General features: G+C 42.2%; 1 protein-coding gene across 1 annotated transcript in view; it reads left to right on the top strand.

Moving 5' to 3' along the window:
• UNC79 (unc-79 subunit of NALCN channel complex) overlaps positions 1-16155 on the top strand; it is a 628882-nt gene that overhangs the window by 103181 nt on the left and 509546 nt on the right. The window contains exons 9-10 of the mRNA XM_085626482.1: positions 2598-2686; positions 13525-13565. Coding sequence (XP_085482608.1) covers positions 2598-2686; positions 13525-13565 — 130 coding nt within the window. The remainder of the gene's footprint in view (positions 1-2597; positions 2687-13524; positions 13566-16155) is intronic.

The following is a 16155-nucleotide window of genomic DNA, read 5'->3' as shown; positions in this document are numbered from 1 at the left end:
GTAGGACTGAACTAAGGATTTTTTAGTGTGATATTGTGATTGTATTACATGGTAAGGTCTAACCCCCCACACCACATAAAACTCCACTTTCCTGCACTGCCAATAGGAAAGCTTTAGTAAGACAAGGTGAATATGGAGGCTGGATGATAGACGCAAGCCAAACATTGTTCTTGGACGCAGCAGAAGGCTGACAGCATGCTTTGCAGAAATGTGTGGCAAATATAATGTGAATTGTAAATTCATAAACTGGTTAGGAAGTGGCTATTTTGGGAATTTACTAGGCAGAACTGCTTGAAACTGTGTCCGAAAACAGTTTGGGAGGTAAATCAAAAAACAAATGTGAAGCATTATTAGAGAAAAGTCTGGTATTTAGATCTAGGAACAGCTGGAATCTTGATCTCGGAATATGATGAAAGCTGGATCCAGGGAACTAGTGAGAGGGAGTGGCAGGTTATAGTTGAATGTAATTGCGGAACTGGGAGCAGAGTTAAACTGCAAAATGAAAAGAAGTTACAATCTGAAACAAGCAACTACTTTTAGCAACATTTTGGCTCGAAAGATGTGTGCTATAATTAGAGTTACCAAAAGGATCTAGATTGCACGGTCTGAAGTAACTCCGTAGGTCTGTTATGTTGCACCGGGAGACCCAACCTGTTAATGCCAGTATAGCCTCTTGGTGACTACCAAGGTAAAATGTACGATTGGGGGAATTGGAACCAAAATTGCAGATTCTCCTGGTAATTCCTAAATTCTCATGGGACCCTTAGGATCCCTCTCTTGACAGGCCCAGGGTTAACAGTAAAACATTCCATATTTTAATGAAGGTCATTGAAATCTTTTAAAATGCTTCTTGACAATTACAAAGGTAACAGTGAGTCATGACAGGCCTTAGTGAATGCCATTGTTTGATGGTACCACCCATAGTGATTTTAAATAGTGTTGCATTAACTTTGTATGACCTATTGCTGTTTTTAATAATGTGGCGATACCTTGACATAGCACGTAGGCCTGCCTTTTGATAACACCAGCCTCTTTTATTGTGTCTAGTATAGGTTGGGGGCATGGTAGTTATAGGGTTCAAGGCTCACTAGGGGTGTGAACTATTGGGAAGGTGTTACGATATGTTTTTCCATCTGCCTACTTGTACATATTTTTGAATTAATGCATAGAATTCAGTAGTGTGTGTAATAAAGCACATTTCTTTAGTAGAAGGAAAAGCACTGACTGGGCAATGCTTTATTTGGTGTTTGCTGCATATTAGTGAAATGGGTTACTAGTCCTCATCACTTCCCTGGAGTAGACCTTGGACTGCTCTGCTGCCCTGACAGAGTCAATTGCTACACAGAGTAAATGGAAGGTTGCAGACTTGTGAAGGACTCGCATCCTTGCCAACTAATAACCTACTTTCTTGCACTCTTCAAAAAAACTCCTCAACCACAGATAATCAATGAAACACCCTTACTGTAAGGCTGCTATTAGACACATTAACTGACTCACCCACTATTGAGTCATCTTCCTCTGACTGTGCCATTTAAAAAATTCTGTTCAATATTCCTCCTGCCCCCACCAAATGCCTTCTGCCCACATTCAAAAGGATACATATATCTTGGGCCCTGGAAAATGCAAACCCATGATCCTAACAAAGCTTTATCCACTCATTTCAACCCCACCCTCAGCGACTGGTATGCACTATGCACAGCCTGCTTTTGCCACCATATGCATCTATTGCACAATCACTGCTCTCAGCAAATGCCGTTGCAGGACATTTCTCATCTTAATAGCCAGTTCACCAACAGAGCTCATCCCTATAATCAAATCAGGAAGCCCATCTTACGCTCCATCTAATCCTTTTGGTTTATGCAACAAAATATTTTGCTCTCTTCTGATGTTCTCCCTTGTTTCCCTTCTATATTGAAGTACTTTTGTCATGTGCCTAAACATAGATTTGGTGCACAGTGAGTGTGACCCCCCTCCTGGGGCACCTCATTAAAGTGGGAAAGGGGAATCTCCTAGGCATTCCCCTGCAGGTAGGTCTAGTCACTCTCTATAGTGGCCTGCATGGGCATCTCTACACTTTTATCAAATGAAGGCTGGGTTGCCACCTGCACAGTGAAAGGCAGATGTGTGACTCCAAAAACACAGTGTGGCGCAGTGAGCCTTATCCATAATGCAGCCCCTGGTATAGGTCCCTTTTAGGAGCTTATTCTCATCTGAACAGTCTTTTATTTGTCTGTCTCCCTTTATGGTATTGTTAGGTAGCTGACTCTATGCTTTGTGTCCTTGCAGCAGCTGTGGGAAGCTCTGCTCTTCTTTCTGCGGAAATGATACAGGCACCTCCCAATCATGGACTCTTGCAAATATAGGATATTGACTTGTACTGCTAGATTGGTAGTAGACAGCAGTTTCATTGCTTTAAAGTTCCAGTAATCCCTTCTGGAATTCCTCTTGGAGACATGCTAAGTTAAAATGTACTGCAAGGGCCACTTAATAAAAGGTCACATAGCTTTAGATGGCAAATAGCTGCCTAGTAAAATGTACGTCATGCACAGAGAAAACTGAATAAGACTGACAGTAAGACACTATGCTTTGTTTTTCAGATGTGTTTAGATGCCTCTTTGTCTGTTGCACTGGGTGATAAACCACCTCCGCTCTACCTATGTGAGGAATGCAGCCAGCGAATAACTGGGTGAGTATGCGATTGATGCTCTAGATATAGTGACGAGATACACAGTCTGATTTCAGGAGCAGTAGCAACACTATTAAGTAAGGCGCTTGTGATGAGCTATGATACATCCTGTGCAATCAATCAATCAATCACATGTTTGTTAAGCACGATTACTCACCTGTAAGATTCTCATGGTGCTGGGGAACAGGGGAGGTGCAGGTTGCAGTCCATTAAAGAGGGTGTCTGTCGAAGAGCCAAGTTTTGAGGTTTCTCATGAAGATGTGGAGAGATGTACTGTCTGAGGTGGAGCGGTAGGGCGTTCCAGGCTCTGATCGCGAGGAAGGAGAAGGAGCAGCCTCCTGATCTGGTCTTTCTGGCACGGGGAACCACGGCGTAGGAGAGCTGGGCTGATCGTAGGGTTCTTTGGGGTGCGTGATAGTTGGAAGTTGAGTCGGCTGTTCTGGTATGCTGGTCCGGCGTTGTGGAGGGCTTTGTGTGCGTGGGTGAGGATGTTGAAGGTGATTCTCAGTGGAGTGTGCGCAGGTGCTGGGAGATGTGGCAGTGTCTTGGCAGGTTGAGGACCAGTCTTGTGGCGGCGTTCTGGATGTTTTGTAGCTTGCGGGTGAGGTTTTTGTTTATTGCGGTGTAGAGTGCGTTGCCGTAGTCGAGTCTGCTGGTGACGAGTGTGTGAGTCACTGTTTTTCTGTCCTCGAGGGGAATCCATTTGAAGGTCTTACATAGGAGGTGGAGGGTGTGGAAGCAGGAGGATGCGACGGAGTTGATCTGGTGGTCCATTGTGAGCTCGGAGTCCAGGATGATACCCAGATGTCGTGCGTGGTCCATGGGGGTGGGTGGGCCACCAGGTGTCATTCATGGGCCCATGATGAGTACTTCTGTTTTGTTGGTGTTGAGTTGTAGACAGCTGCTTTTCATTCATTTGGCGACAGCTTCCATGCCTTCTTCAAAGTTGCATTTGGCTGCATTGGGTTCGCTGGATAGGGAGAGAATGAGTTGGGTGTCATCTGCGTATGAAACAATGTTGAGTCCGTAGGTTCTGACGATGGGGGCGAGCGGAGCCATGTAGACGTTGAAGAGCGTTGGGCTGAGGGAGGACCCCTGGGGGACTCCGCAGGTGTTGTGTAGGGTCAGAGAGGAATGGAGGGAGTCTGACCTGTTGCGTTCTGCCGGAGAGAAAAGAGTGGATGTAGTCGTGGGCCTTGTCCCAGATCTCTGTGTCGTGGAGTCTGCATGTTAAGGTGCGGTGGGAGACTTTGTCGAAGGCTGCTGAGAGGTCAAGGAGGATGTTTCTCCTTTGTCCACTAGGGAACGGATGTCATCTGTTGTGGCGAAGAGGGCGGTTTCTGTGCTGTTTTTTTCTGAAGCCGGATCGAGGATGTTGTGCTCTTCGATGAAGGTGGCGAGTTGGCTGTTGATGGCTTTCCCGATGACTTTCGCTGGGAACGGGAGCAGGGAGATGGGTCTGTAGTTTTTGTGGTCGGTGGGGGTCTGCCGAGCGCTTCTTCAGGAGGGGGTTGATCTCAGCGTGCTTCCAGTCGTCGGGGAAGGAGGTGTTCACCAGGGAGCAGTTGAGGGTGTGGCGGAGCATGGGTGCGATGGTGTTGGCAGCTCTGTTGAAGATGTGGTGGGGCAGAGGTCCGTGGGGACCCTGGAGTGGATTGACTTCATCATCTTCAGTGTGTCTTCGGTGGTGAGGGCTGTCAATCGTTGGCTTCAGGGTGTCGGGGGGTTGGTTCAGTGTGTTGGTTGTCTTCATTGAAGTTGTCGTAGATGTTCTTTATTTTGTGGTGGAAGAAGGTGCTGAGCTTTTTGCAGAGGTCTTGTGAGGGAGGGGTGTCAGTAGACTTGCTGGTGGGTTGGGCGAACTCCTTGATGATGTTGAAGAGTTCTTTACTGTGTGTGCTGTCTTTAATCACTGTTTTCCTCGTGTTTCTGATGAGTTGGTGGTGGGCATTGGTGGTGGGCATTGATGGCGGCTTTGAAGTTGTTGTGGTCTTCTGTGGATTTGGAGTTCCTCCAGGCCTTCTCGAGGTGGCAGCAGGTGCGCCTGGACTCTCGAAGATTGGTGGTAAACCATAAGTAAGAGTAAGAGTGCTGAAAGGTTACACCTGTAGGCCATGTGACTGGTGTTTGGACAAAATATTGAGTATGAAATATCAGAACTCGTGGTATAGAATATCGTTGTCAAGAATATCAATTTATTTTGGGAAGTAACATAATTTTTAAGAATATTGTTGTTTTTAGTATCCTTTTAAGTAATATAGTGGTAAAAATATTGTTTTCAAATTATTTTAATAAGTTTTAGAGCTTCATTATGAGCCAAACCCGTGGTTGATCCGCCCGTCAGATTAGGAATTTTCTCCAGTCTGGCGGGTGGTTCTTTGGCATTCCCACGGCGGTGCCTATGAATTAGGCACCACAATGGTAACATCAAAATCAGTACCTGCACGGCATGGTCTGCTGCAGTCCATGCTGTGCAGGTACTGGGCTGCAAACACCCCCATGGCGTAGAGGCACAAGTGGGCCCTGCAGTGCCCCCTTTGTTTCCTCACCGCCACACTTTTCATGGCAAACACACCACCATGAAATGTATGGCTTTGAGGAAACTCGTAATATGGTTGGCGGGGCTGCAGCAGCCATGCCCAGGATATTGCGGCCTCAAGACCACTGCACGACTGACAGGCATCTCTGATCCCTGGCTGTTGCAGTGCTGCCAGGGCGGCCCGACTGCCCTGGTCGTAATAGGGTGGTCGGATGACCGCCACGCCCCGTGGACCGCCAGACTCGTAATGAGGCCCCTAGGTATTATATTATTTTAGTTGTTAATAATGTTAGTTTAATTGTTATTAATTCGTAAAAACCTAATTTTAAGTGATCTTTCTTTTATCTTAATGTTATTAGTGATTATTGTGTTGTAGCGGGTTGTTGGGTTTATAAGGGGGCATTGATTATTAATTATGCACATTTTTAGTGTTCTAATATAGTTTACATTTAATATTCAAATGTTGATTTTTAATTTAGTTTTATTATTAGTTATAGTAAGTTATATTTAGTAGTGTATTAAATGTAGTAGTGTGTTGGGTTTGTAGGGGCATTAGAGAGGAAGTTAATTAAGTTATAAATAATTTACATTTATTGGTAATTGGTTTTCTAGCTGTTAAATATAGAATTAATTCTTAATTATGTAATAGTTTACTACCTATTTATTTAAGTTATACATTAGTAGTGGGATGTTGGGTTTGTTGGGGTATAGGTAGGAAATTAATTAGAAATTATTATTAATTAGTTTTTAGTTAACTTGTTACGTAAATTGAGTAATACTGATTTATTTAAGTTGCATGTTAGTTGTGGGTTGCTGAGGTTGTAGGAGAATGTGATGAGTAGTTGAATTAATTTAAATGCCTTTTAGATTATGGTCATATTTTATAAAAATATATTTGTATGTGATTATTACTTATGGACATTAATTTCTTAGATATTGTGTGACAGGTGTAATGTTTTTTTTATTTTTATATGTTTCTAGAATATTTATTTTTTAATACTGTTTTAGGTGAGTAGGTTGTTAAGAAAACACTTTTTTATATGAGTTTATATGTCTTCAAGTTATAATTTGGAAATTAATTATGTACAATGGTTTATATATGTTTTGAAATTACAAATGTAATCATCTTTGTGAGAATTTGTTTCCGAGATGATATTTGTTAAATAAAGTTTTTTAAATTAATTTAAAATAAATAGTTGTGATTTAATATTGACTTTTTGTGTCATTAGTGAAGTTTTAAAAAAAAACGTTTTTCAATAAATAATTATATTTTTGTATACTTTAATAACTTTACTATACTTTAAAAATGTTTTGTGGTCCGTGTTCAAAATTTTAAATAATTTAATATGATTTGTATTTGTACTTTCCCTACTGTTCCGTAGACTGGAGTGGGAATTGTAAATCTAACCCCTTCAAAATCTGACGCTTTCCCAACTGTTGCTTAGACTGGAGTGGGAGTAGTAGATCTAACCCCTCCAAAGTCCAACTGTTTCCCTACTGTTACTATGTGTGTTTATTGATTATGTTCACTATATATATACACATATACATATACACACACAAATAAATATAAGTATATCAAATATCCTTTATAAATGTATATTTATAGTATTATATATTAGTGGAATTTATTTTATTTACATTATATTAAATTTATATTGGAACATATTTAACATTTACTACTTTGAACTCTATTGGTGGCAGTGTGGAAAAGGGCACTAAATGCTGGTGGTGCCACTGCCTGCATCGCTAAGCATATTAAAACCTGCTTTTGCACTGCCCATTTAATGGTTGGGAGCCTGCCCTGAAAAGGGTGTTGGAAATGCAGGTAAGGGGCCCTAACAGGGACCCCGGGTGCATCTGGCCATGGGGATGCGTGCGAAGGAGCACATGTTTGGCCCCTTGTAATTGCACCTTCATTCATGCTCGATGTGGCACGCACGACATGGTGTGTGCCACACCGTGCAAGCGTTTTCACTGTGGCGATCTGCTTCTTAGCTCTCCTCTGAGCCCAACAGAGCCGCTGTGACACTGCCACTGCACTGCCTGCCAGCCCTGAATTCAACTCAGAATCTAGTGAGTGCACCACAGGCTTGGCGATCTTCCTGGGACCGCCAAGCTCGAAATAAGGCCCTTACTGTTTGCTCTCACTTGGCAGCTCCCGCCAAGTAAAACCACAGAGCTTTGTCCCAGGGGTGGGCACCCCAGACCATAGGGAGCTGGCCCTGGGAGGTGATGGTCTCCGGGAGGGGAGCTGCACGGCCCCTTTCTTTGTTATTTTAGGGCCTGCCCCTGGGAGGTGGTGGTCCCCAGGGCCAAAAATGGCCCAAGATGGGGGGGCTGCGTGGCCCCTCTCCCCTTTCAAAAAATCTCTCCAATTGGCATATTAGCCTGGCCCTGGGGAGTTGGTGGTCCCTGGGACCCATCTCGGCCATCTGGAAGGAAGCTGCATGCACCATCCCTCCCCATAATATATTTTCAAATATGCCCCCGGTCACTGGCCCACCCAGGGGCTAAAAATACAAACAAGCGCAGGAGACCACATTTGTTTTTGGTTTTGCTCAAATCCGTGAATCTGCGGCGATTTTTTTTAAAAAAATGTTTTTTATGCCAGGCAGGATCCCTGAGGGACCCAGTAACAGGCCTAGGGGGTCAGGGTATCCCTACCCTCTTCTCTTCTTTTTTTTTTTTTTTTTTTTTTTTAATCTTTCTGTTTGGGACTCAGCTGAGTCCGAGTCCCAAAATGGCTGCCAACACTTCCTGGTTGAATTGTTGGCAGCCAATTAGATGTCAGCATGAGATCTGTTGGATTCGCAAAGGGTCCACGCCTCTAATTATTTATATTTCTTTTTCCTTCAATAGCTCAAAAACTACTGATTGGAGTTACACCAGATCACAGAGAGGGCTCTTTCTGGACCAAGAACTACCTCTCTGCCAAATTTGGTGTAATTCCATCTAGCAGGTTGGGCTGTAGTTGTGTCTAAACGGCATGAGAAACACATTTTATGATCCCCCCACTTTTTCTTGGCCCATGCTTGATGGATCACCCCGAAACTCTCCATGCACAACTAGAAACAGGAGGTCACTTTTTGGGGAGAATTTCGTGAAGATTTGCCAAACTGTGCCAAAGTTATAAGCAAACCAAAAAATTATTTTCCTATCGAATCTAGGTTCTAACTACATCTGCCTATATGTGCATGGCCTGTTTTTTGGTTGTTTGTGGGCCTGTTTTATGGCTGGCTAGGCTGGTTCATATGGTCTGACAGCGCAGATGTTGCCAGACAATTATGTGAGGAACACTAGAAATGGGCTTTGGCTCCACAATATGTTGAGAATCAGAAGTATATGTTTTGTATTGGGCAGAAGTTGTTTATTTCCACAAAAAAGTGCTTGCCTTCCACACAGCTGTGATCAGCTTGTTTGTCCAGCAGCCTGAGGTTGAATTTTCAGGGACACACACATTATTGTAATGCTATTAAGTGCCTTAAAATAAGTAGATCATTTATGGTGTTTGTCCTTCTCTGGTAGCAGCTCAGATGGGAGGAGGGCAGTCATTAACCTCCATGGGTTTTTAGGTCAGGCTTGACAGGTCAACTGTTGCCTGATCTTTTAACATGCACCAATATAATTCTACAATTCTTTGCTTCCACACAAATACATAGTCATTCCCATGTTATTTACTTGCAATGATTCACGTTGCCATATAACATTCCTTTAAAACCAGACCTATTGGCATTGCCAATGCTTGTTACTGTTGAGTTCCCCGATATTAAAATAAACATTGCCTGCGGCAAGCTCAAATACATGAAGCCTTCCATACTTTGTGTAAAACACTCATACAGTGTGTGTTTATAAATTCAAAATTGCCCCAATTTGCATACATGGGCCCGTTTTTAACTATCCAATTCATTAATGGGGGCCAACTTTTATTTTGGTGCCCAGGCCTATTTCTTTGTACCAGTTCCTACACTGCCCTTCTCATGTATTGTGGAAGAAAGCATGCTGTGGTATGTTGTGTGTTTGTGTATCCCACTTTGAAATCCAATACACTTTCCAAATGGCGAAGCCCAGAAATAATTGATACCTGTGGTTAAATGACTCTTGAACATAGGTATCTTAAGTTTTCGGTAAAAGGGTGGAACATTACATTGAGATATAAAATGTGATGGCAGTTTCATATTTTGGCTGATTGAACCGCCAACGCCAGTCCTGCATTCTTAGATTTCTTTTTATATGAGAGTCGATCATACGTTTAGTGTTGGGTGCTACTGAATCAGTCAGTTCTTCAAATTTGCAGGGACCTTTGCGATGTAAACACACCTGCCACTAGCTGTTTACAGATGATATAGAGCACTGGTGTTTGCATAGTAGGCACTTACATTCTATCTTATAACTAGGCCTGGGAGTTTTTAAAATAAATTTTATAAAGCCAAACTGAAAAAAAATTAAACTTCTTTTCTCATTTTTTCTGCATCCATTAATTTTTGCTACATTGTGGTGGCTCATAGTGGTTTATCAGTTCGCCTGGGGAGGTTTGAATGGTGAAAATTCTGTGGAATTTTGGCTAGCAGAACAAATTTGCATAAATAGTTGCAAATCTGTTAGATGATAAAAAACAAAATTCCAGGGAAAGATTTTACTTTCCACACTTTGCCAGAATGTCTTGCACATGAATACATTTTTTGGAAATTTAACCTGGCCTTGATGCATTTTAAGCCGTGAGGCCTTTATTCTGGTGCCACACTCGACAGAACCATTGGATCCACCCCAACACTGTACACAAGTGAAGACTTTTGTTCACGCAATATTGAAAACTGAGGGGCTGATTACGATGTGGCCAGTAAAGGCTCAGACCTGTGGTTGGAGCCTTCAGGGCCGATTCGTAATGGTTCGCTTGGTTTCCTTTCCGATTGCCTCATTATGATGGAGGCGTTCTGAAAGCAAACTAGCCGGTCATTCCGGCTGGCTTCCGACACGCTTGGAGAGCCCGTCCTCCAGTCGGAAGCCGGCTAGTAATCTCAAGGGCGGGCCTTTCCACCCTTGAGATCACAATGCACGGTTTCTGACATGGTTTCCATGCCGGTCTGTCCGAAATGGAAACCATGACGCAAAGCGTGTTTGGGGGCCCACAGCAGGGCCCTCTTTGGTGCATGGCCTCTGGTTGGTGGCTGAAGGAGCTCCTATGGTACCCCCATGTTGATTCCTGCACCTTGTGGCAAGAGGTGCAGGGATGTACCGCACCTCCCATTTCAGTATGGGAGCATGCATTACGGCCACACATTATGACCAGTTTCTAGCTGTAATGCATGCTCCCATAGTGAAATTTAGGAATTCGACTGAACAGTGTTTGGTCGCATCCTAATAAGGTGGTCAGGACTGCTGACCGGATGTCGATTGGTCCCAGGACCGAGTCGGTGTCAGGCAGAAGGAATTCCGCCCGACATCGAAATCAGGCCCCGAATGTTGTAATTGAAACATTGGTCCTTTCGAACGGACCCACAGCCTAAAATGCATCGAAACTGGTTCATGCTAGAAAAATGCTTGATAAAATAGAATTCATATCGCACATTTATTGGACTCTGATGGTGAAATAAATTAATTGACCTTGTATATGTGGAAATAAACACAGTAATGGGTGATGATAAAGTCACGCACCACTTGCTGTGATTATCGAATAGATGAGACAGTTACATTTAAAGTAAAACCTTGAGAGTCATAAAAACAGTGCACAAAGAAGCACTATTCAGATTGGAATAGAGCATCTGTTACTGTTTTGATAGGGCCTTTGACCAGGGAACCTGCTTTGGCAGTATGTTAAGAGGTTTTTGCACACAAGGTGGAAGTTTAGGGGTTTAATATAGCCAGCAAATGGAGCATTCTGAATGGAACTGGCAATACAGAATGCTCCATTTGGTGGCTATATTTAACCTTACAGTTTTTTAAAGGGATACTCTGTGGCTGACCAGCCATAGAACGTACCTTCTGTGGTAAAATATGGGCACTGGGGAAGCATCAGCAGCCTCTCACCTGAATGCATGAGTTAAATAAACTGGACAATACTCTTGCGGCGCTCTCACAGTCTCTTCTCCAGCAGCTGCTGGTTCAAACACGGATGTCTGCTAAAGAAAATCAGAGTAACGTAAACACAGTGGCGGTTCCCCCATTAGGGCAGAGGAGTGTCGCCCCCCAGCTGCCAGTACAGCAAAGGTGTAAAATAAAATGGTAATAAAATTAATTACCATTTTATTTTTCACTGCTCCCATCCCAAGCTGTTTGAGGGTGGGCCATTGCTGCTGACTGGTAGCAGGGGAGTGCTACTCACTCCAGTTTAAAGTGCACATGTCATTTTGGCCAACTGTCTTGTGACGGCCAGCCAGTCATGCGCACTTTAAATCTCTCCTGCCAGCTGTCTTAAATATTTGGGTGGAGAAAAGGCACAAGCCCCCGGTGCCTGCTGGAGCATCGAGGCTGCCTACTCCAGCCAGTCCTGGTGCTGCTCGCATGCTGCTCATCTGCAGAATGAGAGCAGCGTTGGGATTTGGAGATGGGAGTTGGCTGAGGCTCCATGAGGTGCTGATGGCATTCAAGGAGAAAGAAGAAAGCATGAAAGAGAGCATAGGTAAGTAAATGTTTTAATTATCTTTTTCGCCCACTGACAGGCACTGTGAGAAACTTGCATTGCCTTGAGCCTCAGGCCCAGAGCTCTCAGTCACTTCCTGTTATAAACAGCGATCTGTTAGCAAGCCATGATTGAGAGCTTTGGCTTTGAGCCTAAAGGCTTTGTGAGTTAGGCTTTGTGAGTTATTACAATGTCTGCCACTGAGTCCCCTCAATGCCCCTCCTCTGTTGAAGGTCACATCCCCCACTGATAAACAAATGTTTTGTTTGGGGTTCCATTCACTGAAATCAAGGGGAGGAGCTCAACCAGCCACATGCCAACCAGCGGCTGCTGGAGAAAACACAGAGGGAGTACCAGTGGAGGATATTTAGGTATTGTGGCAAAGGAGAACCAACTCATGTGGCAGTGTTATCCACACTATACATCCAGAAAATGCAAGTTATGGAACATTATGAGGCACATTCTCAGGAAGTATAATTTTGAGCTGAGTATCAGGAACATTTGTTTTTGTTAAAATCTGAATGGCAAGTTCAGTAAATCCATATTTATGCTGTAAATGTAGCAGCCAAAGAACCACATAATACACTGAGCCTGGCCATCGTTCTTTCTTTTATCAAAAATCTATCCATGAAAGATAAGCAAACCTAAACATTCTAATTCCATTAAGTGGCCACTCTCCGCTAAACCTTGAGGAGAACTGCTTCAACAGTAACACACTTCTACATACAGAAGATGGTTTTTACAATGCAAAGGATTATCTTTCTAACATTGTATATTCTCAGCTACATAGATACGTATTGTTATCTTCTGTATACTGTAGACAACTAAAGAGTATAGTTCAGTATTTCTTTTACTAATTTGCACAGTTCCTTGTCTGAATTTTTTATAGCTAACTAATTAAAAATAAATATGTGATATAAAAAGACATAACCGTTAAAATGGTAGATTCTTCTTAGTCTCTGCATCTATTGTTCCTCTCAAATTATGTTTTCGGACTTTTAGAATGCCGTCACTGAAGTTTCACTAACGCTCCCATTGGGACATGTCCTACTGGCCCTGATGAGTGCCCTGGAGGGAAGGTGCTATTTGTTGCACCTTCTAAAATGTGACTTCCCATGGTTTGGAATTTATTGGGTGTGATAAATTGCACCGATTTGAAGTTTTTGGGGAATAACATGCATTTTGGTGCTCAGATTACGAAGCTCACTTTGTCACAGTGAATTCCATAGTCTATTCCGCTGTTAAATTCCGGCAGGTTTGACTTTACAAAATGTAACAATGGGTGCAGACTTTACGGCTCCCGGTGATTACCAGGTGTGGTAAACTCCACATAACAGAGATTTGCAAAGGGGTCGGCAAACTCCAACTCACTAAGGTCCTATGCATTCATCAGGTGTACTGTGGAGAATGTCCTTTTGCTATGTGGTATCCCAGCAATTCTAACAGCATTGCCCAATGTACTAGAGCAGAAACCTTGCTCCAGTATTTTCAGCTTGAGTACTGTATTTTTTGACCTATGAGGGATAAAATCTCTCCATGCAAAAGTATTGTTTTATGATTCTTGATGTGTACTAGCGAGAATAAAAAAATAAGCCTTATGATTGTTACTCAAAGCATACAGTTAAAAAATAATAACGTGAATTGAAAAGCATACTAATGTGTACCCTTGTTGATTTTTAGGGACCACAGTGAATGGCTGATCGACGTTCTTCTGCCTCAAGGTAAGTTTAAAGACAATAAAGGTGGCTAAAAGTCAAATTCAAATTTGAAAACTGTGTTGCTCTATAAACTTGCTTTGCCCTAGCAATCTGTGTAGTATATACTATTTTTCGTATCACGGTATGTGGCTTCCAAGTAGTTCTCTTGATAATCTCTAATGTTTTACATTGAAGACTTTTTTCTGAAGTTTCTTTTTCTGTCAGGTTATTCCTTTAAACAAAGGGCAGCATACTGGGTTTTCTAATTAAAACTCAACATCCATGACATTTATTCTAAGATGGGAACAAGATTCTTTAAAGAAGTTAGGACACTTTGGACACGGCGTCCTAATTTTCATAAAAATAAGCAAGAGAAATTTTACTTGACTTAATGTCAATTGAACACATAACTATTCCATGGGAATTATTTCGAAACCGCAATAATATCTATCTTAGAAGGTTTTACTGGTAAATGTAAAAATGGAATTGGCTTCTTACAGAACCATGTTGCCCATGAACTTAAAAGAAGCTATCATGAACGACATCTGGAACTTTCACAAAACTTTGCACTGATGCAAAAAACACAGGCAAAGGTACCTGCACCATCTTTGCTGCGTGCATAATATGGAATGGAGAAAACATGGCACTCAATGATTTTTCTCAACATTAACGTGTTTCTTCATATTATAGAAAGTGGAACTCTTGCTTTCATTTTTTCAAATGTGAAATGAGAACTATGTTTAAGGTAAAACTAGTTCTCATTTTTTATTGCATGGGCAACACAAATATTACAATACCACATTGTTTTTTGTTTTACAAATGGTTGTTCATGAACTAGGGTTTCTTTTTTTTAATTGATTTTACTAATTTAAAATGCTTATGTCTAAATACAGCTACTACCTATGGTGTCCAAAATATGTTTCATCCATACTCGTCTTAGCGCAGACGTTTATCTGATTTATTAACTACAGAATTATTTTTTAACAACTTTGTATTACACAAGTAGTGCAAGAGATGCACATTAATTTGTTATGCATTACTTCAAAAGTTCTGGAATCGACTTATGTCCTGATGTTTTTATAACCATCAGATTTTTAGGTAAAATTTGTAGAAAACTTGGAGTTTCTCAATGCAGATGTTAAGTTAGCTAGTAGTAAAGAAAAACAAGAGGAACCCGATTTGTGAACCTGGGGTGGTATAATGTTTTAGGAAAACAATGGTTCTGGTGTGGCCAAAAGGTCCAATAGAAAGCTCCACCGATAGAACAACCTCAGCTGTTCGCCGGCTTGGCTCTCAATTAATCCTGCTTATCCCCCTTTCTATTAATAACCTCGGGCAGAATTAAGAAACATTAATCCCTCGTGATGTTGTTTCATTCCTCACATATTGCGCCGGCCCAGACCGGACCCAATTCAGCTTGCTCACCTATTGTATGTCCTGAAGATGATCTCGAGTAGTTGAGATTGAAACACTGTCGACCCCCTACAACAGGAACTCCTTACATTCTGTAAACTCTTGAAAAGTTCCCATTATTGTTGTCAATGCGATGTTTTTGTTTTAAAATCACCCTCACTTTTCACGTCACGTTTGTTGTCACTTACCTGTGTGGATACAGGTTGTTGAGCTCAAGAGCAATGGAGAACAGGACTTAGGTACCCTTTGACGCTGAACATCAATAGAGAAACATGGTGGTGGTATGCTGTTCATTCCACTCAGAAGTTTTGCCTTTTCACTTAGGAACTTTTTCTGTGATAATCGTAAACTCTGTGGTCAAAAGCTCCAAAAGAAGCAAAGCAGGAAAATATAGCTGCCAAGGTTGCGTCTTTTTACCTAAACTTGAAATCTTGTTTCAGTCCTCCAAAGATAAAACTGTTTGAAATCTAAAATTTTAGAAGACGTTATGTAACTTCTACCCTGGTACTGCAGATGTTTCTAAACTGCTTGGCCCTGAAAGACCTCTTTCACACTAAGCCACATGTCCACAGTGTAAAATGGCTCCTCTCAACTCTCAGTCAATTCCATAGCACAATTTCCATCTGCAGCTGGCTTTCCAGTTTTCTTTAATATAGATGCCCCTTTCTGTGTCTCCAGGGCCTTCTAAACTCTCCAGCTTTCTGAAATAAATTCATTCTGCAAGTAGGCTATTCTCGTAAGGCCTTGAACGCTTTGTCCTTGTGGACCAGCAAAGGGCTATCTTCCTTTGAACTTTGAGCAGCCTTCCAGGTCCAGAGATTCAGGGGAACGCAGGAGACACTCTCTAAAAACCATGACAAAGCAGATGGAGTTTCATGTATGAGTATCAGGAAGTCATCAGCTCTTCTTATGATGTTGGTTAGCTCTCTCCCCTTCAGTGCTCTGTAATAGTTTTTAAAAGATGAACCCATTTATAATTAGTGTTAACCCCAAGTGAATCAACATAATGTTCTTTGTTTTCCTCCTAGTATTTACTATAGTGGGACCCAGTTCTTGTCTCACAAAGGTGCCTTGCTGTCAAACCAATTCAATCGTGCTAAATGCCACAGCAAATAAAGCCATCCATTAGTCACCCCAAGCTTCTCTTGGAGGTCTGTCCAAATTACTCTCAGGTGCTGCCCACTCGTGCCTCCAAAGGATT

Source organism: Triturus cristatus, chromosome 9 (genome assembly GCF_964204655.1).
Source record: "Triturus cristatus chromosome 9, aTriCri1.1, whole genome shotgun sequence".
NCBI lineage: Eukaryota > Metazoa > Chordata > Amphibia > Caudata > Salamandridae > Triturus > Triturus cristatus.
This window is presented reverse-complemented; position numbering and strand designations above follow the sequence as displayed.